This window comes from Pseudoliparis swirei, chromosome 21, assembly GCF_029220125.1.
Source record: "Pseudoliparis swirei isolate HS2019 ecotype Mariana Trench chromosome 21, NWPU_hadal_v1, whole genome shotgun sequence".
Classification (NCBI taxonomy): domain Eukaryota; kingdom Metazoa; phylum Chordata; class Actinopteri; order Perciformes; family Liparidae; genus Pseudoliparis; species Pseudoliparis swirei.
In genome coordinates this window covers 4,176,572-4,190,448 of record NC_079408.1, presented here as the reverse complement: position 1 = coordinate 4,190,448, position 13,877 = coordinate 4,176,572, and the positions used below count along the sequence as shown (strand labels likewise).

General features: G+C 39.5%; 2 protein-coding genes across 2 annotated transcripts; both read left to right on the top strand.

Moving 5' to 3' along the window:
• Positions 1 to 979: 979 nt before the first annotated feature.
• On the top strand, positions 980 to 4,059 carry LOC130211560 (E3 ubiquitin-protein ligase TRIM21-like). The gene is made up of 9 exons (XM_056442369.1): positions 980 to 1,209; positions 1,319 to 1,679; positions 1,838 to 1,933; positions 2,023 to 2,256; positions 2,355 to 2,502; positions 2,605 to 2,631; positions 2,739 to 2,803; positions 3,108 to 3,227; positions 3,423 to 4,059. Exons 1-9 carry the CDS (start codon positions 980 to 982, stop codon positions 3,825 to 3,827), a joined length of 1,686 nt encoding a protein of 561 aa, XP_056298344.1. The 3' UTR covers positions 3,828 to 4,059.
• Positions 4,060 to 7,971: 3,912 nt separating this feature from the next.
• On the top strand, positions 7,972 to 11,021 carry LOC130211559 (E3 ubiquitin-protein ligase TRIM39-like). Its single transcript, XM_056442368.1, has 9 exons — positions 7,972 to 8,201; positions 8,311 to 8,671; positions 8,828 to 8,923; positions 9,013 to 9,246; positions 9,345 to 9,492; positions 9,595 to 9,621; positions 9,729 to 9,793; positions 10,098 to 10,217; positions 10,413 to 11,021. The coding sequence occupies exons 1-9, from the start codon at positions 7,972 to 7,974 to the stop codon at positions 10,815 to 10,817; spliced, it is 1,686 nt and encodes a 561-aa protein (XP_056298343.1). The 3' UTR covers positions 10,818 to 11,021.
• The last annotated feature ends 2,856 nt before the right edge of the window (positions 11,022 to 13,877 follow it).

Sequence of the window (13,877 nt, the reverse complement as noted above, 5' to 3'; positions counted from 1 at the left end):
AGTTTTTTAATGCATTATTCACATATATTTGGAATGATTTTTAGAATGAAGAACTGCACACACTTTGCCTGAGGCACACTGCACAATTAATACAATTTATTTTACACAATTCAAACAATAACATTTAAATCTCAACAGAGATAAATGAATATCACAGTGCATGAGACAAAAAGCCAACTGGGCTTATTTGAAGCCTCCACCTATATAATATTTAAAAATGTTTAAAATTACAAAAATAGAATGATATGCATAAGATAGACAAGAAAAGCTAAAAGAAAGAAAAGAAAGAAACAATTAAGTAATTAAATCGGGTCTGTGTAGGCATGTGTGTGCATGTGTGAGCGTGTGTGTGCGCAATGTGAAATAATATATCTTTAATCTAAACACACACACATGACGGAACATCTTTGTGCATACTATTCCATCAGGTGGTTTTTGACACATACATTGATTTGTCATCAAGAAAACATTTTTGGTTTTGGCTTCTGCTCAATTGCTCACGTTCCTGGAACTAATGATTTCATTTTTTTAATGTTACTACGGGAATACGTGTACAAGCTCTTCATGTCCTCAAGTAATCACGGGAAACTGACGTACAAGGTGTCAAAGAAATGATGACTAATTAGGCGAGGAGGAGCTAACAGGAATGGGAGAGTTACTTGTCCTTCTGAAAATAAGGAGTGCCTCTGACTATATAAACCCCGTTGACATATGAGGATGAACAGGACACTCGACACGACGACACATCAAGGTAGACAAAACTAATGTTTCAATATTCGGTTGTAGAGAAATTAAAAACATGTTAAAGTTTTCTTTTATGCTGGAAGAGAAAGCAAGGGGACTATTTAACCACTACTTATAGATGAATAGTAAATGGTTTATTTTTGTTTTTAATTTTCTTTCTGTAGACAAGAAGATTTAAAATCAGATTGTGAAAACTCTAAAGCTAAGTGCCATATGTTTTTTTCCAGCTGCAAACATGGCCCTTCCCGTGCCGGTTGAGGAGCAGTTCATGTGCTGCATCTGTCTGGACATCTTTCGCGACCCGACCTCCATCCCCTGTGGTCACAACTTTTGCCTGGACTGCATCGAGGGCTACTGGGATACGAAGAGGGAGTGTGAGTGTCCGCTGTGCAAACAAACTTTCAGCATTCGCCCAAAACTCAGCATTAACTACGGATTTGCTGAAATCATTGACTTCTATATAAGGTTTGTTCTTAAAAGCATTCTCTTTTTTAAATTATTCCAGCAACCCCATAATAAACCTGAAATATCTTAAGTTCATTGAGGTTTAACATAATTTGATTTAAATCAAAAGGTCTCAATGGGAGAATAACCCGGGAAAAAGGAATAATGACCTCGTCCAACTTTCGGAGGCTGACGGAGTTCCCTGTGACATCTGCTGCGGAGACAAATCCCCATCGGTCCAGTCGTGTCTGACGTGCATGGCATCTTATTGTGAACTTCACCTCACGCCACACGAGAGGGATCCACTGCTGCAGAGACACCAGCTGATGGATCCGACCAGTTTCACCGTCAGTCACCACTGCAGAATACACAAGAAGCCGCTGACGATGTTCTGCGTGAGCGACAAGAAGCCTGTTTGTGTGAGATGCACAGAGAGGGAACACAAAAACCACAACACAGTTCCCATCGCGAAGGAGAAGAAGAGGGTCAAGGTGAGACAACTGGTCTTTTAGTTTTCATCTGCATGTCAACTTTGCCAATTGTTATGTCTTTCATAGAATCTGTCCTTTTACTTTCCTTTTTCTCATGTATAAATACATCAATGTTTCATTAACATTTAACATTTAACATTACCTTCTTTCTTTTGCAGACCTCTTTGAGGGACACTAAGACAAGCCTGAAACAGATGATCCAAGCCAGATGCAAAAAAATGGAGCAGATCACAACTTCTGTGGATCAAAGCAAAGTATGTTTCTGATAAAGTAAAGGTCTCACTGGGCACGTTTTCCTGTTTTAACTGTAAAAGTAACCGTATTTACCGTTTTTAATTGACAGGAAATCACAGAAAGGGAGATAGAGGGCAGTGATCGGGTCTGCAGCTTGCTGATAACCAGCATCAAGAGGAACCAGGCCAGGCTGGTGGATGATCTGGAGGAGAATCAGCAAGAAGCTGAGATGAGAGCCCAAGAGCTGTCCGAGGAGCTGCTGCAGGAAATCCATGAGCTGCAGGCGAGAGGCATCGAGCTGAAGCAGCTGGAGCAAGATCAGAGCCCGATTCACCTCCTGCAGGTGAGATACCTGAAGGGAATTCAACTTTTCTGTGCAGCGTCAGCGTTTTTTTAACAAGTGTAATCATGACAAACCTGTGCGTTCTTCCCCATGTTTAGAGATTTCCGTCTCGCAGTCGACTCCCATCCACTAGAGACTGGTCTGAGGTCGCAGTCCACGCTGATAACTGCATTGGGATGGTGACGAGAGCTTTTTCCAAGCTTGTCGACATCTGCCAGGATCTTTCAGACAAACTGTCTGCAGATGGTCAGTAGTCCTTTGGAAAAAAACATGATCTACTTCACAAACTACAAAGATTGTTGTGAAATTCAGTTCATGTAAATAACCTTTTTATTCTCTCTTTTGCAGAAGCAGACAAGCTGAATCAATATGCAGGTGTGTTACGCGTGTATAATCGAACATTCATTTCCTTGTTCAATAGTTTAACCTTGATTAGTTCCTCTTCCTATGACCTCACTCACTGTTCTTCTTTGTTTCTGCAGCCAATGTCACTCTGGACCTTGAGACTGCTTCAGGCTGGCTCCTCCTGTCTCCAGACAGAAAGAAGGTATTGTCTCATTGTACGATCGGGATATTAAATGCATTAAGGGCACAGATTTAATCGAAATATTTTCTTAGAATAGTTCCCAAATTTTTGGCCTTTAAAGACCGAAAGTCTCCGCTCTCAAATAACCCATGCGGTGTTCCATTTGACTGTAAAGTAAAGCGACGCATTCAATGCAAAGGGACTCAAAGTCAGGATGAAATGCTCTGATCTGGGAAAATCCGACTAGGCTACTGATTGCTGTAATCAAGCCAATATTAAATGTGATGAACATGATGATAGTAATGAAGATAATGTTGATCCACAGGTGACCGTCAGCAGGCAGAAGACAAATTTACTCCCAGACAATCCTCAGCGGTTTGACTCCTGCGTCTGCGTTCTGGGGAAACAAAGTTTTGCATCTGGAAGACGCTATTGGGTGATTCAGGTCAGGAGCTCAGATACAGGAACACACACTTTAAGCTAGAAGTGCACTTAAACAGAAGTACATCAGCAGCTTAAGACTGCAAAGAATTTAAATAATACACTCTGATTCTAGTTCAAGTTCTACATGGAGTATATTCAAACACAATCGGCCTAACGTGAATCATAATTGCATGTCTGACTGTATTTCGTGCTGCAGGTTGGAAACAAACCCGACTGGGATCTTGGCGTGACCAGGGAGTCCATCAGCAGGAAGGGGACCATCACGGTGCGTCCTGATAACGGTTATTGGGCGATCTGTCGGCGCCAAGGGGGCAGTCTCAGCGCCTGTGCCAGCCCCTCCGTCAACCTCCGCCTCCAGGAAACCCCCCAGAAAGTGGGCGTGTTCCTGGACTACGAGGAAGGATCGGTGTCCTTCTACGACGCCGAGGCCAAGACCCACATTTACACTTTCACTGGGTGTGACTTCAACGAGCCCCTCAACCCGTACTTCAACCCCTGTGTTCTCGATAATGGGAAGAACACCGCCCCGCTGGTCATCTGTCCTCTTGAGGAAGGAGACAGGGAAGGACAGGACGTAACCATTGAGTCAGCTATGTTATAGGATGCTACTAACTAAGTCTTCATAGTTAAGTTTAAATAATGTATTCAATGTATTTATTTCATGAAACAACTTTAAAGTCATGAGTTGTTTTTGTTTTTAATGAAACATGCTGCACACGCTTTCACTGCCAAAGATATGGATGCAATGTTTACACTATTTATTTAACACTGTTCTATCATTCAAATGATACCAGAATCATGTGTATATCAATGTAAATATATTATTATTTATAATAAAACATTTCATGTTTGATGACTTGTATACTTGTAATAATCTTTCTATTTTTCATCCTGTAATATAGTTTTCAAAGACAAATGTGCTTAAAGTACCTTTTAAATTATCACATGGAAACAGAACATTCATTTCCATAATATAATACATTACAATAACTTCAATAATTACATTATTAATAGCATAATAATGATTACATGGCTCTTTTTTAATTGAGATTAAGCCAATTATTATTTGAACTGGAAAGTGTGCAACATTATAATATGATACAATTACTTCCATCATGAGCAACTAGACTGAGACATGATGAGATAACAGCTGTAACTAAATGTTATTTATGAACTTTATTCATTTATACACACGATACAATTTGTAACCTGTCTTAAAAAAGCTTTAGGCTTTAATTAACCTGCTTTAGGTCTCTTTGACTCTACATTATTACCCTTTTTTAGTTTGCCACATATTACCATGAGGATGTAAAGGGTTGACCCCTCTACTCTTATTTCAAAATTTGACATAAAAAGCATCACATCAACTTATGAAAATTTGTTGGGACATTTACAGATTTTAATGCAGTCTTTCTTAGTTAATTTGTGGCATTTCCAATGCATGAGAATTTACTTTTAATATAGTATTTCTTTATCGCTGTTTTGGGTACTTTTACATTACATTACATTACAGACGCTTTCATCCAAATCGACTCACAATAAGCGAATTTTACCACGAGTACAAACTCAGAACAACAATAATCAAGAAACTAACATTTCTTCAAAACTACAAAAATACCAAAAGTAAGACCATAAGTAATACCATGAGTCATACCATGATTTATACGATAAGTTATACTATGAGTAATACCATAAGTTATACCATGAGTAATACCATGATTTATACGATAAGTTATACCATGAGTAATATCATAAGTTATACCATGAGTAATACCATGATTAATACCATAAGTAAGTGCCATTCCAGTGCCAATGAAGTGCTAATCTGTTTTTATTCAAGATATAGTTGGACACGTTGTGTTTTTAGTCTCCGGGTGAAGACGTAGAGACTTCCTGCTGTCAGTGTGGAGCTCGGTCCACCACCGAGGAGCCGGAGCCGCAAACAGTCTGGATTTTGTCGCGTGATTAGCTCGAAGTGACGGAGTCACAAGTCGATTGACCGTTTCCTGGATGTAGACGGGACTCGATCCGTTCGTAGCACGCTCCGCATGAACCAATGTTTTGAAGCGGATGCGGGGAGCCACTGTTAACCATCAAAATGTTCCATTTCTTTTAATATTTATACTGCAAAATATGTTCACTACTGATTACACATATATTTCTTTTATTTCTATACATGCACACTTGGACATAGTCCTATTATATATACAACTGCTATATTTTGTTGTATTTATACAATTATAGAACCAGAATAAAGACATTTGTTGACATTGTATTGCTATTTTACTGGTTATAACACAATCAAACTCTTATGAAAATTAGAAAAACTATACCTCGATCAATTAATCAGACAACTATGTAGGTCCTGATCCACCCCCAAATTCATCCTCCAGTTAAAAGTGGTGTCGAAGTGTCTTTTAGTGAAACCTAAACCCCCAGTAGCTCCCCGGGCGCTTCACAGCAGCCTACTGTTTCTAGAATGCTAAGGATGGTTTGAATGTAATAACTTATTATTTGAATAAATTAAAAAGGCCATGTCCACCCTGTTACCTCACCTTTTTAAAAATGCATATCCTCTGCTAGGGTTACCCTGAGCGTCGTCACTTTGACAGAGTTTTAGATGAGAACACCGAGGACGGAGGAGTTATGAAACGCTCCGGAGGACGAACACGTTTTCACTAACGGCCTCCTTAATATCTCACAAGCTGCCACGGAACCAGCAGCAGCAGTTGAGTTTGGAGACCGTAAAAGTAGATTTAGAGTCTTTCAACATTACATGTTTGATAATTCCCTTTCACAAATAAAGCATACAGTTAAGCAGCATCGTGGGCAGTGAAAGCAAATGAATATGTCCACGCAGAATTAAACTCTTTTTTTCTCCGTGACTTAAATAAATATATCCATTGTCAGTTTAACAAAGGTGGGGCTCTGCATATCCTGATGAGCCACCTGCAGGGAGAGACGCTGGACAGCGACGTTATAGTGATGCACATTTTTGTTAAAAATATATGACATGTTTTTTCAGTGACACAGTAATAGCTCAAACTCAAAGATAAGAGGTGTTCCCTTTGAATTATTCCCAACTGTGCAAAACATAAATAAATATATCTTCTTTTTTTGTCAAAATCTCCGGGAGCCGCAACAGAGGGGCTAAAGAACTTTCTGAAGCTTTTCATCCCATCCTCGTCGCCAAATCGCGGTCGTTGATTTTCGTTGAAAAGACTGGTCACAGATGGGGTTGGAGTTGAAGATCAATTTAGTAGAATTCTTTATTGATCATGAATCATGGGAGGAAAAGTACCATTTGGCTTAGGGTGTGGTCCTTGTTCCAGAGATAAATATTTTAAAATGACAATTAAATAGTCCTCTTCCAGGCCTTTGAGACAAAGTTAGAGAACTTAAACATCACATCAAAATGTTCCATTTCTTTTATTATTTAAACTGCAAGATATGTTCACTACCGATTACACACACACACACACACACACACACACACACACACACACACACACACACACACACACACATATATATATATATATATATATATACATACATATATGCCATTTTGTGTTCAATTAATTATCTTATATTATTTTCTGGATCAAAGACAATATACCCATTTTCCACCTCCAAACCACAAAGCTCAAACATTTTTTTATATCTTTAAACTACGAGAATATCTAATGAGTATTTATTCAGTTTAAGCGAGAGTCTGAAGATGCGATTGCAGAAGTTGATCAAGTTTGTTTTCTATGTACATTGTGAGAGTTTTTTAATGCATTATTCACATATATTTGGAATGATTTTTAGAATGAAGAACTGCACACACTTTGCCTGAGGCACACTGCACAATTAATAAAATTTATTTTGCACAATTCAAACAATAACATTTAAATCTCAACAGAGATAAATGAATATCACAGTGCATGAGACAAAAAGCCAACTGGGCTTATTTGAAGCCTCCACCTATATAATAGTTAAAATTTTAAAAAATTACAAAAATAGAATGATATGCATAAGATAGACAATAAAAGCTAAAAGAAAGAAAAGAAAGAAACAATTAAGTAATTAAATCGGGTCTGTGTAGGCATGTGTGAGCGTGTGTGTGCGCAATGTGAAATAATATATCTTTAATCTAAACACACACACATGACGGAACATGTTTGTGCATACTATTCCGTCAGGTGGTTTTTGACACACATACAAACATTGATTTGTCATCAAGAAAACATTTTTGGTTTTGTCTGCCGCTCAATTGCTCACGTTCCTGGAACTAATGATTTCATTTTTTTTAATGTTACTACGGAGATACCCGTACAAGCTCTTCATGTCCTCAAGTAATCACGGGAAACTTACGTACAAGGTGTCAAAGAAATGATGACTAATTAGGTGAGGAGGAGCTAACAGGAATGGGAGAGTTACTTGTCCTTCTGAAAATAAGGAGTGTCTCTGACTATATAAACCCCGTTGACATATGAGGATGAACAGGACACTCGACATGACGACACATCAAGGTAGACAAAACTAATGTTTCAATATTCGGTTGTAGAGAAATTAAAAACATGTTAAAGTTTTGTTTTATGCTGGAAGAGAAAGCAAGGGGACTATTTAACCACTACTTATAGATGAATAGTAAATGGTTTATTTTTGTTTTTAATTTTCTTTCTGTAGACAAGAAGATTTAAAATCAGATTGTGAAAACTATAAAGCTAAGTGCCATATGTTTTTTTCCAGCTGCAAACATGGCCCTTCCCGTGCCGGTTGAGGAGCAGTTCATGTGCTGCATCTGTCTGGACATCTTCACCGACCCGACCTCCACCCCCTGTGGTCACAACTTTTGCCTGAACTGCATCGAGGGCTACTGGGATACGAAGAGGGAGTGTGAGTGTCCGCTGTGCAAACAAACTTTCAGCATTCGCCCAAAACTCAGCATTAACTACGGATTTGCTGAAATCATTGACTTCTATATAAGGTTTGTTATTAAAAGCATTCTCTTTTTTAAATTATTCCAGCAACCCCATAATAAACCTGAAATATCTTAAGTTCATTGAGGTTTAACATAATTTGATTTAAATCAAAAGGTCTCAATGGGAGAATAACCCGGGAAAAAGGAATAATGACGTCATCCAACTTTCGGAGGCTGACGGAGTTCTATGTGACATCTGCTGCGGAGACAAATCCCCATCGGTCCAGTCGTGTCTGACGTGCATGGCATCTTATTGTGAACTTCACCTCACGCCACACGAGAGGGATCCACTGCTACAGAGACACCAGCTGATGGATCCGACCAGTTTCACCGTCAGTCACCACTGCAGAATACACAAGAAGCCGCTGACGATGTTCTGCGTGAGCGACAAGAAGCCTGTTTGTGTGAGATGCACAGAGAGGGAACACAAAAACCACAACACAGTTCCCATCGCGAAGGAGAAGAAGAGGGTCAAGGTGAGACAAGTGGTCTTTTAGTCTTCATCTGCATGTCAACTTTGCCAATTGTTCTGTCTTTCATAGAATCTGTCCTTTTACTTGCCTTTTTCTCATGTGTAAATACATCAATGTTTCATTAACATTAACATTTACATTACCTTCTTTCATTTGCAGACCTCTTTGAGGGACACTAAGACAAGCCTGAAACAGATGATCCAAGCCAGACGCAAAAAAATGGAGCAGATCACAACTTCTGTGGATCAAAGCAAAGTATGTTTCTGATAAAGTAAAAGTCTCACTGGGCACGTTTTCCTGTTTTAACTGTAAAAGTAACCGTATTTACCGTTTTTAATTGACAGGAAATCACAGAAAGGGAGATAGAGGGCAGTGATCGGGTCTGCTGCTTGCTGATAACCAGCATCAAGAGGAACCAGGCCAGGCTGGTGGATGATCTGGAGGAGAATCAGCAAGAAGCTGAGATGAGAGCCCAAGAGCTGTCCGAGGAGCTGCTGCAGGAAATCCATGAGCTGCAGGCGAGAGGCATCGAGCTGAAGCAGCTGGAGCAAGATCAGAGCCCGATTCACCTCCTGCAGGTGAGATACCTGAAGGGAATTCAACTTTTCTGTGCAGCGTCAGCGTTTTTTTAACAAGTGTAATCATGACAAACCTGTGCGTTCTTCCCCATGTTTAGAGATTCCCGTCTCGCAGTCGACTCCCATCCACTAGAGACTGGTCTGAGGTCGCAGTCCACGCTGATAACTGCATTGGGATGGTGACGAGAGCTTTTTCCAAGCTTGTCGACATCTGCCAGGATCTCTCAGACAAACTGTCTGCAGATGGTCAGTAGTCCTTTGGAAAAAAACATGATCTACTTCACAAACTACAAAGATTGTTGTGAAATTCAGTTCATGTAAATAACCTTTTTATTCTCTCTTTTGCAGAAGCAGACAAGCTGAATCAATATGCAGGTGTGTTACGCGTGTATAATCGAACATTCATTGCTTTGTTCAATAGTTTAACCTTGATTAGTTCCTCTTCCTATGACCTCACTCACTGTTCTTCTTTGTTTCTGCAGCCAATGTCACTCTGGACCCTGAGACTGCTTCAGGCTGGCTCCTCCTGTCTCCAGACAGAAAGAAGGTATTGTCTCATTGTACGATCGGGATATTAAATGCATTAAGGGCACAGATTTAATCGAAATATTTTCTTAGAATAGTTCCCAAATTTTTGGCCTTTAAAGACCGAAAGTCTCCGCTCTCAAATAACCCATGCGGTGTTCCATTTGACTGTAAAGTAAAGCGACGCATTCAATGCAAAGGGACTCAAAGTCAGGATAAAATGCTCTGATCTGGGAAATTCCGACTAGGCTACTGATTGCTGTAATCAAGCCAATATTAAATGTGATGAACATGATGATAGTAATGAAGATAATGTTGATCCACAGGTGACCGTCAGCAGCCAGAAGACAAATTTACTCCCAGACAATCCTCAGCGGTTTGACTCCTGCGTCTGCGTTCTGGGGAAACAAAGTTTCGCATCTGGAAGACGCTATTGGGTGATTCAGGTAAGGAGCTCAGATACAGGAACACACACTTTAAGATAGAAGTGCACTTAAACAGAAGTACATCAGCAGCTTAAGACTGCAAAGAATTTAAATCATACCCTCTGATTCTAGTTCAAGTTCTACATGTAGAATATTCAAACACAATCGGCCTAACGTGAATCACAATTGCATGTCTGACTGTATTTCGTGCTGCAGGTTGGAAACAAACCCGACTGGGATCTTGGCGTGACCAGGGAGTCCATCAGCAGGAAGGGGACCATCACGGTGCGTCCTGATAACGGTTATTGGGCGATCTGTCGGCGCCAAGGGGGCAGTCTCAGCGCCTGTGCCAGCCCCTCCGTCAACCTCCGCCTCCAGGAAACCCCCCAAAAAGTGGGCGTGTTCCTGGACTACGAGGAAGGATCGGTGTCCTTCTACGACGCCGAGGCCAAGACCCACATTTACACTTTCACTGGGTGTGACTTCAACGAGCCCCTCAACCCGTACTTCAACCCCTGTGTTCTTGATGATGGGAAGAACACCGCCCCGCTGGTCATCTGTCCTCTTGAGGAAGGAGTCAGGGAAGGACAGGACATAACCATTGAGTCAGCTATGTTATAGGATGCTACTAACTAAGTCTTCATAGTTAAGTTTAAATAATGTATTCAATGTATTTATTTCATGAAACAACTTTAAAGTCATGAGTTGTTTTTGTTTTTAATGAAACATGCTGCACACGCTTTCACTGCCAAAGATATGGATGCAATGTTTACACTATTTATTTCACACTGTTCTATCATTCAAATGATACCAGAATCATGTGTATATCAATGTAAATATATTATTATTTATAATAAAACATTTCATGTTTGATGACTTGTAAACTTGTAATAATCTTTCTATTTTTCATCCTGTAATATAGTTTTCAAAGACAAATGTGCTTAAAGTACCTTTTAAATTATCACAAGGAAACAGAACATTCATTTCCATAATATAATACATTGCAATAACTTCAATAATTACATTTTTAATAGCATAATAATGATTACATGGCTCTTTTTTAATTGAGATTAAGCCAATTATTATTTGAACTGGAAAGTGTGCAACATTATAATATGACACAATTACTTCCATCATGAGCAACTAGACTGAGACATGATGAGATAACAGCTGTAACTAAATGTTATTTATGAACTTTATTTATTCATACACACGATACAATTTGTAACCTGTCTTAAAAAAGCTTTTGGCTTTAAGTAACCTGCTTTAGGTCTCTTTGACTCTACATTATTACCCTTTTTTAGTTTGCCACATATTACATATTATTAGGATGTAAAGGGTTGACCCCTCTACTCTTATTTCAACATTTTACATAAAAAGCATCACATCAACTTATGAATATTTGTTGGGACATTTACAGATTTTAATGCAGTCTTTCTTAGTTAATTTGTGGCATTTCCAATGCATGAAAATTTACTTTTAATATAGTATTTCTTTATCGCTGTTTTGGGTACTTTTACATTACATTACATTACAGACGCTTTCATCCAAATCGACTCACAATAAGCGAATTTTACCACGAGTACAAACTCAGAACAACAATAATCAAGAAACTAACATTTCTTCAAAACTACAAAAATACCATAAGTAAGACCATAAGTAATACCATGAGTCATACCATGATTTATACGATAAGTTATACTATGAGTAATACCATAAGTTATACCATGAGTAATACCATGATTTATACGATAAGTTATACTATGAGTAATACCATAAGTTATACCATGAGTAATACCATGATTTATACGATAAGTTATACCATGAGTAATATCATAAGTTATACCATGAGTAATACCATGATTAATACCATAAGTAAGTGCCATTCCAGTGCCAATGAAGTGCTAATCTGTTTTTATTCAAGATATAGTTGGACAAGTTGTGTTTTTAGTCTCCGGGTGAAGACGTAGAGACTTCCTGCTGTCAATGTGGAGCTCGGTCCACCACCGAGGAGCCGGAGCCGCAAACAGTCTGGATTTTGTCGCGTGATTAGCTCGAAGTGACGGAGTCACAAGTCGATTGACCGTTTCCTGGATGTAGACGGGACTCGATCGATTCATGAACCAATGTTTTGAAGCGGATGCGGGGAGCCACTGTTAACTAGTGAAGGGAGCGGAGGACCGGAGTAGTGGGGGTGAATTTAGGCTGAAGACCAGTCGAGCTGCTGCATTCTGGATGAGCTGCAGAGGTCGGATCGCCTTCGCAGGTAGACCTGCCAGGAGGGAGTTACAGTAGTCTAAGTGTGAAATGACCAGAGCCTGGACCAGAGCCTGGACCAGAGCCTGGACCAGAGCCTGGACCAGAACCTGTGCCTCCTTCTGAGTAAGAAGAGGCCGTATTCTCCTGATGTCGTGCAGCGTGGACCTGCAGGAATGTGTTGTCGCAGTGATGTCGGCACTCAGGGAGAGTCGACTGTCGAGTGTCACCCCGAGGTTCCTGGCAGTCAAATAGTAAGTGAACAGGTTCTGAAAGCTTTAGTGCCTTTCCCGTACACACACCTGTGCTTAAGGTGTGGTCCTTGTTCCAGGCATAAGTATTTCAAAAGGACAATTAAATAGTCCTCTCCCAGGCTTGTGAGACAACGTTAGAGAACTTTAACATAAAATAAAAGTGTTCCATTGCTTTTATTATTTGTTTCGCACAATATGTGCAGTGCTGATGACATATATGCCATTTGGGGTTTAATTGTCTCTCTTATTGGCTGTATCAAACTAAATATACACATTGTCCCCCCCCTCCAAAACACAAAGCTCACACATATTTCATATCATATATATTGTTGTATATTGAAATCATGTGTGAGAGTCTAAATATTTGATTTGCAGAAGTTGTTAAAGTTAGTTTTTCACATTGTGAGACGTTTTTTATGCGTTATTCATATATCTCTGGAATGATTTTTAGATTAAAGAATTGCAATTTGACGGAACATCTTTGTCCATATTGTTCCACTCATTTAAGGACATGAGGAGGTTATACAGGTATTGACTGTTCTAGTAAATGTGTGATTCACGTGGTATCATTATATATATATGGATCATTAGTTCCAGGAACGTGAGCGATTGAGCGGCAGACAAAACCTAGAAAAGTCTTTTCTTGATGACAAATCAATGTTTGTCTGCGTGTCAGAAAACACCTGATGGAATAACATGTACGTAGATGTTCCGTCATGTGAGTCTGTTTGGATTAAAGATGTATTATTTTACATTGTGTGTGCAATTCTTCCATTTAAAAACCATTGCAACCAATTTTCTCCGGACATAGCAAAAACATTCCTGCAAACTATTTGATTGTGTAGTGTATTTTGCATTACAGCTCTTAAAGATACAGCCATATAGATATGGGATCAGAGCACAAGGTGTTCATGGTAGAGAATACCCTTGTTGAGAGTTGGACCAGATGGTTTACATTAGGAGACCCTTATGGAATGACGTGATTCTGCTCCAAGGCTGGAGCAGCATGCCCATTCCTGCTTCCTTAAAAGAGGTAACACAAATTCATTTGTGTGGATTTCGTGTGTTTCGTGGATTCCCTGGACCTTCTGAAATCACCCGGGCTGTAAGCAGTATACGCTCGTAATTAGACCGGTTTTCTTTCTGTAATAAAACTGCATTATATCAGCAA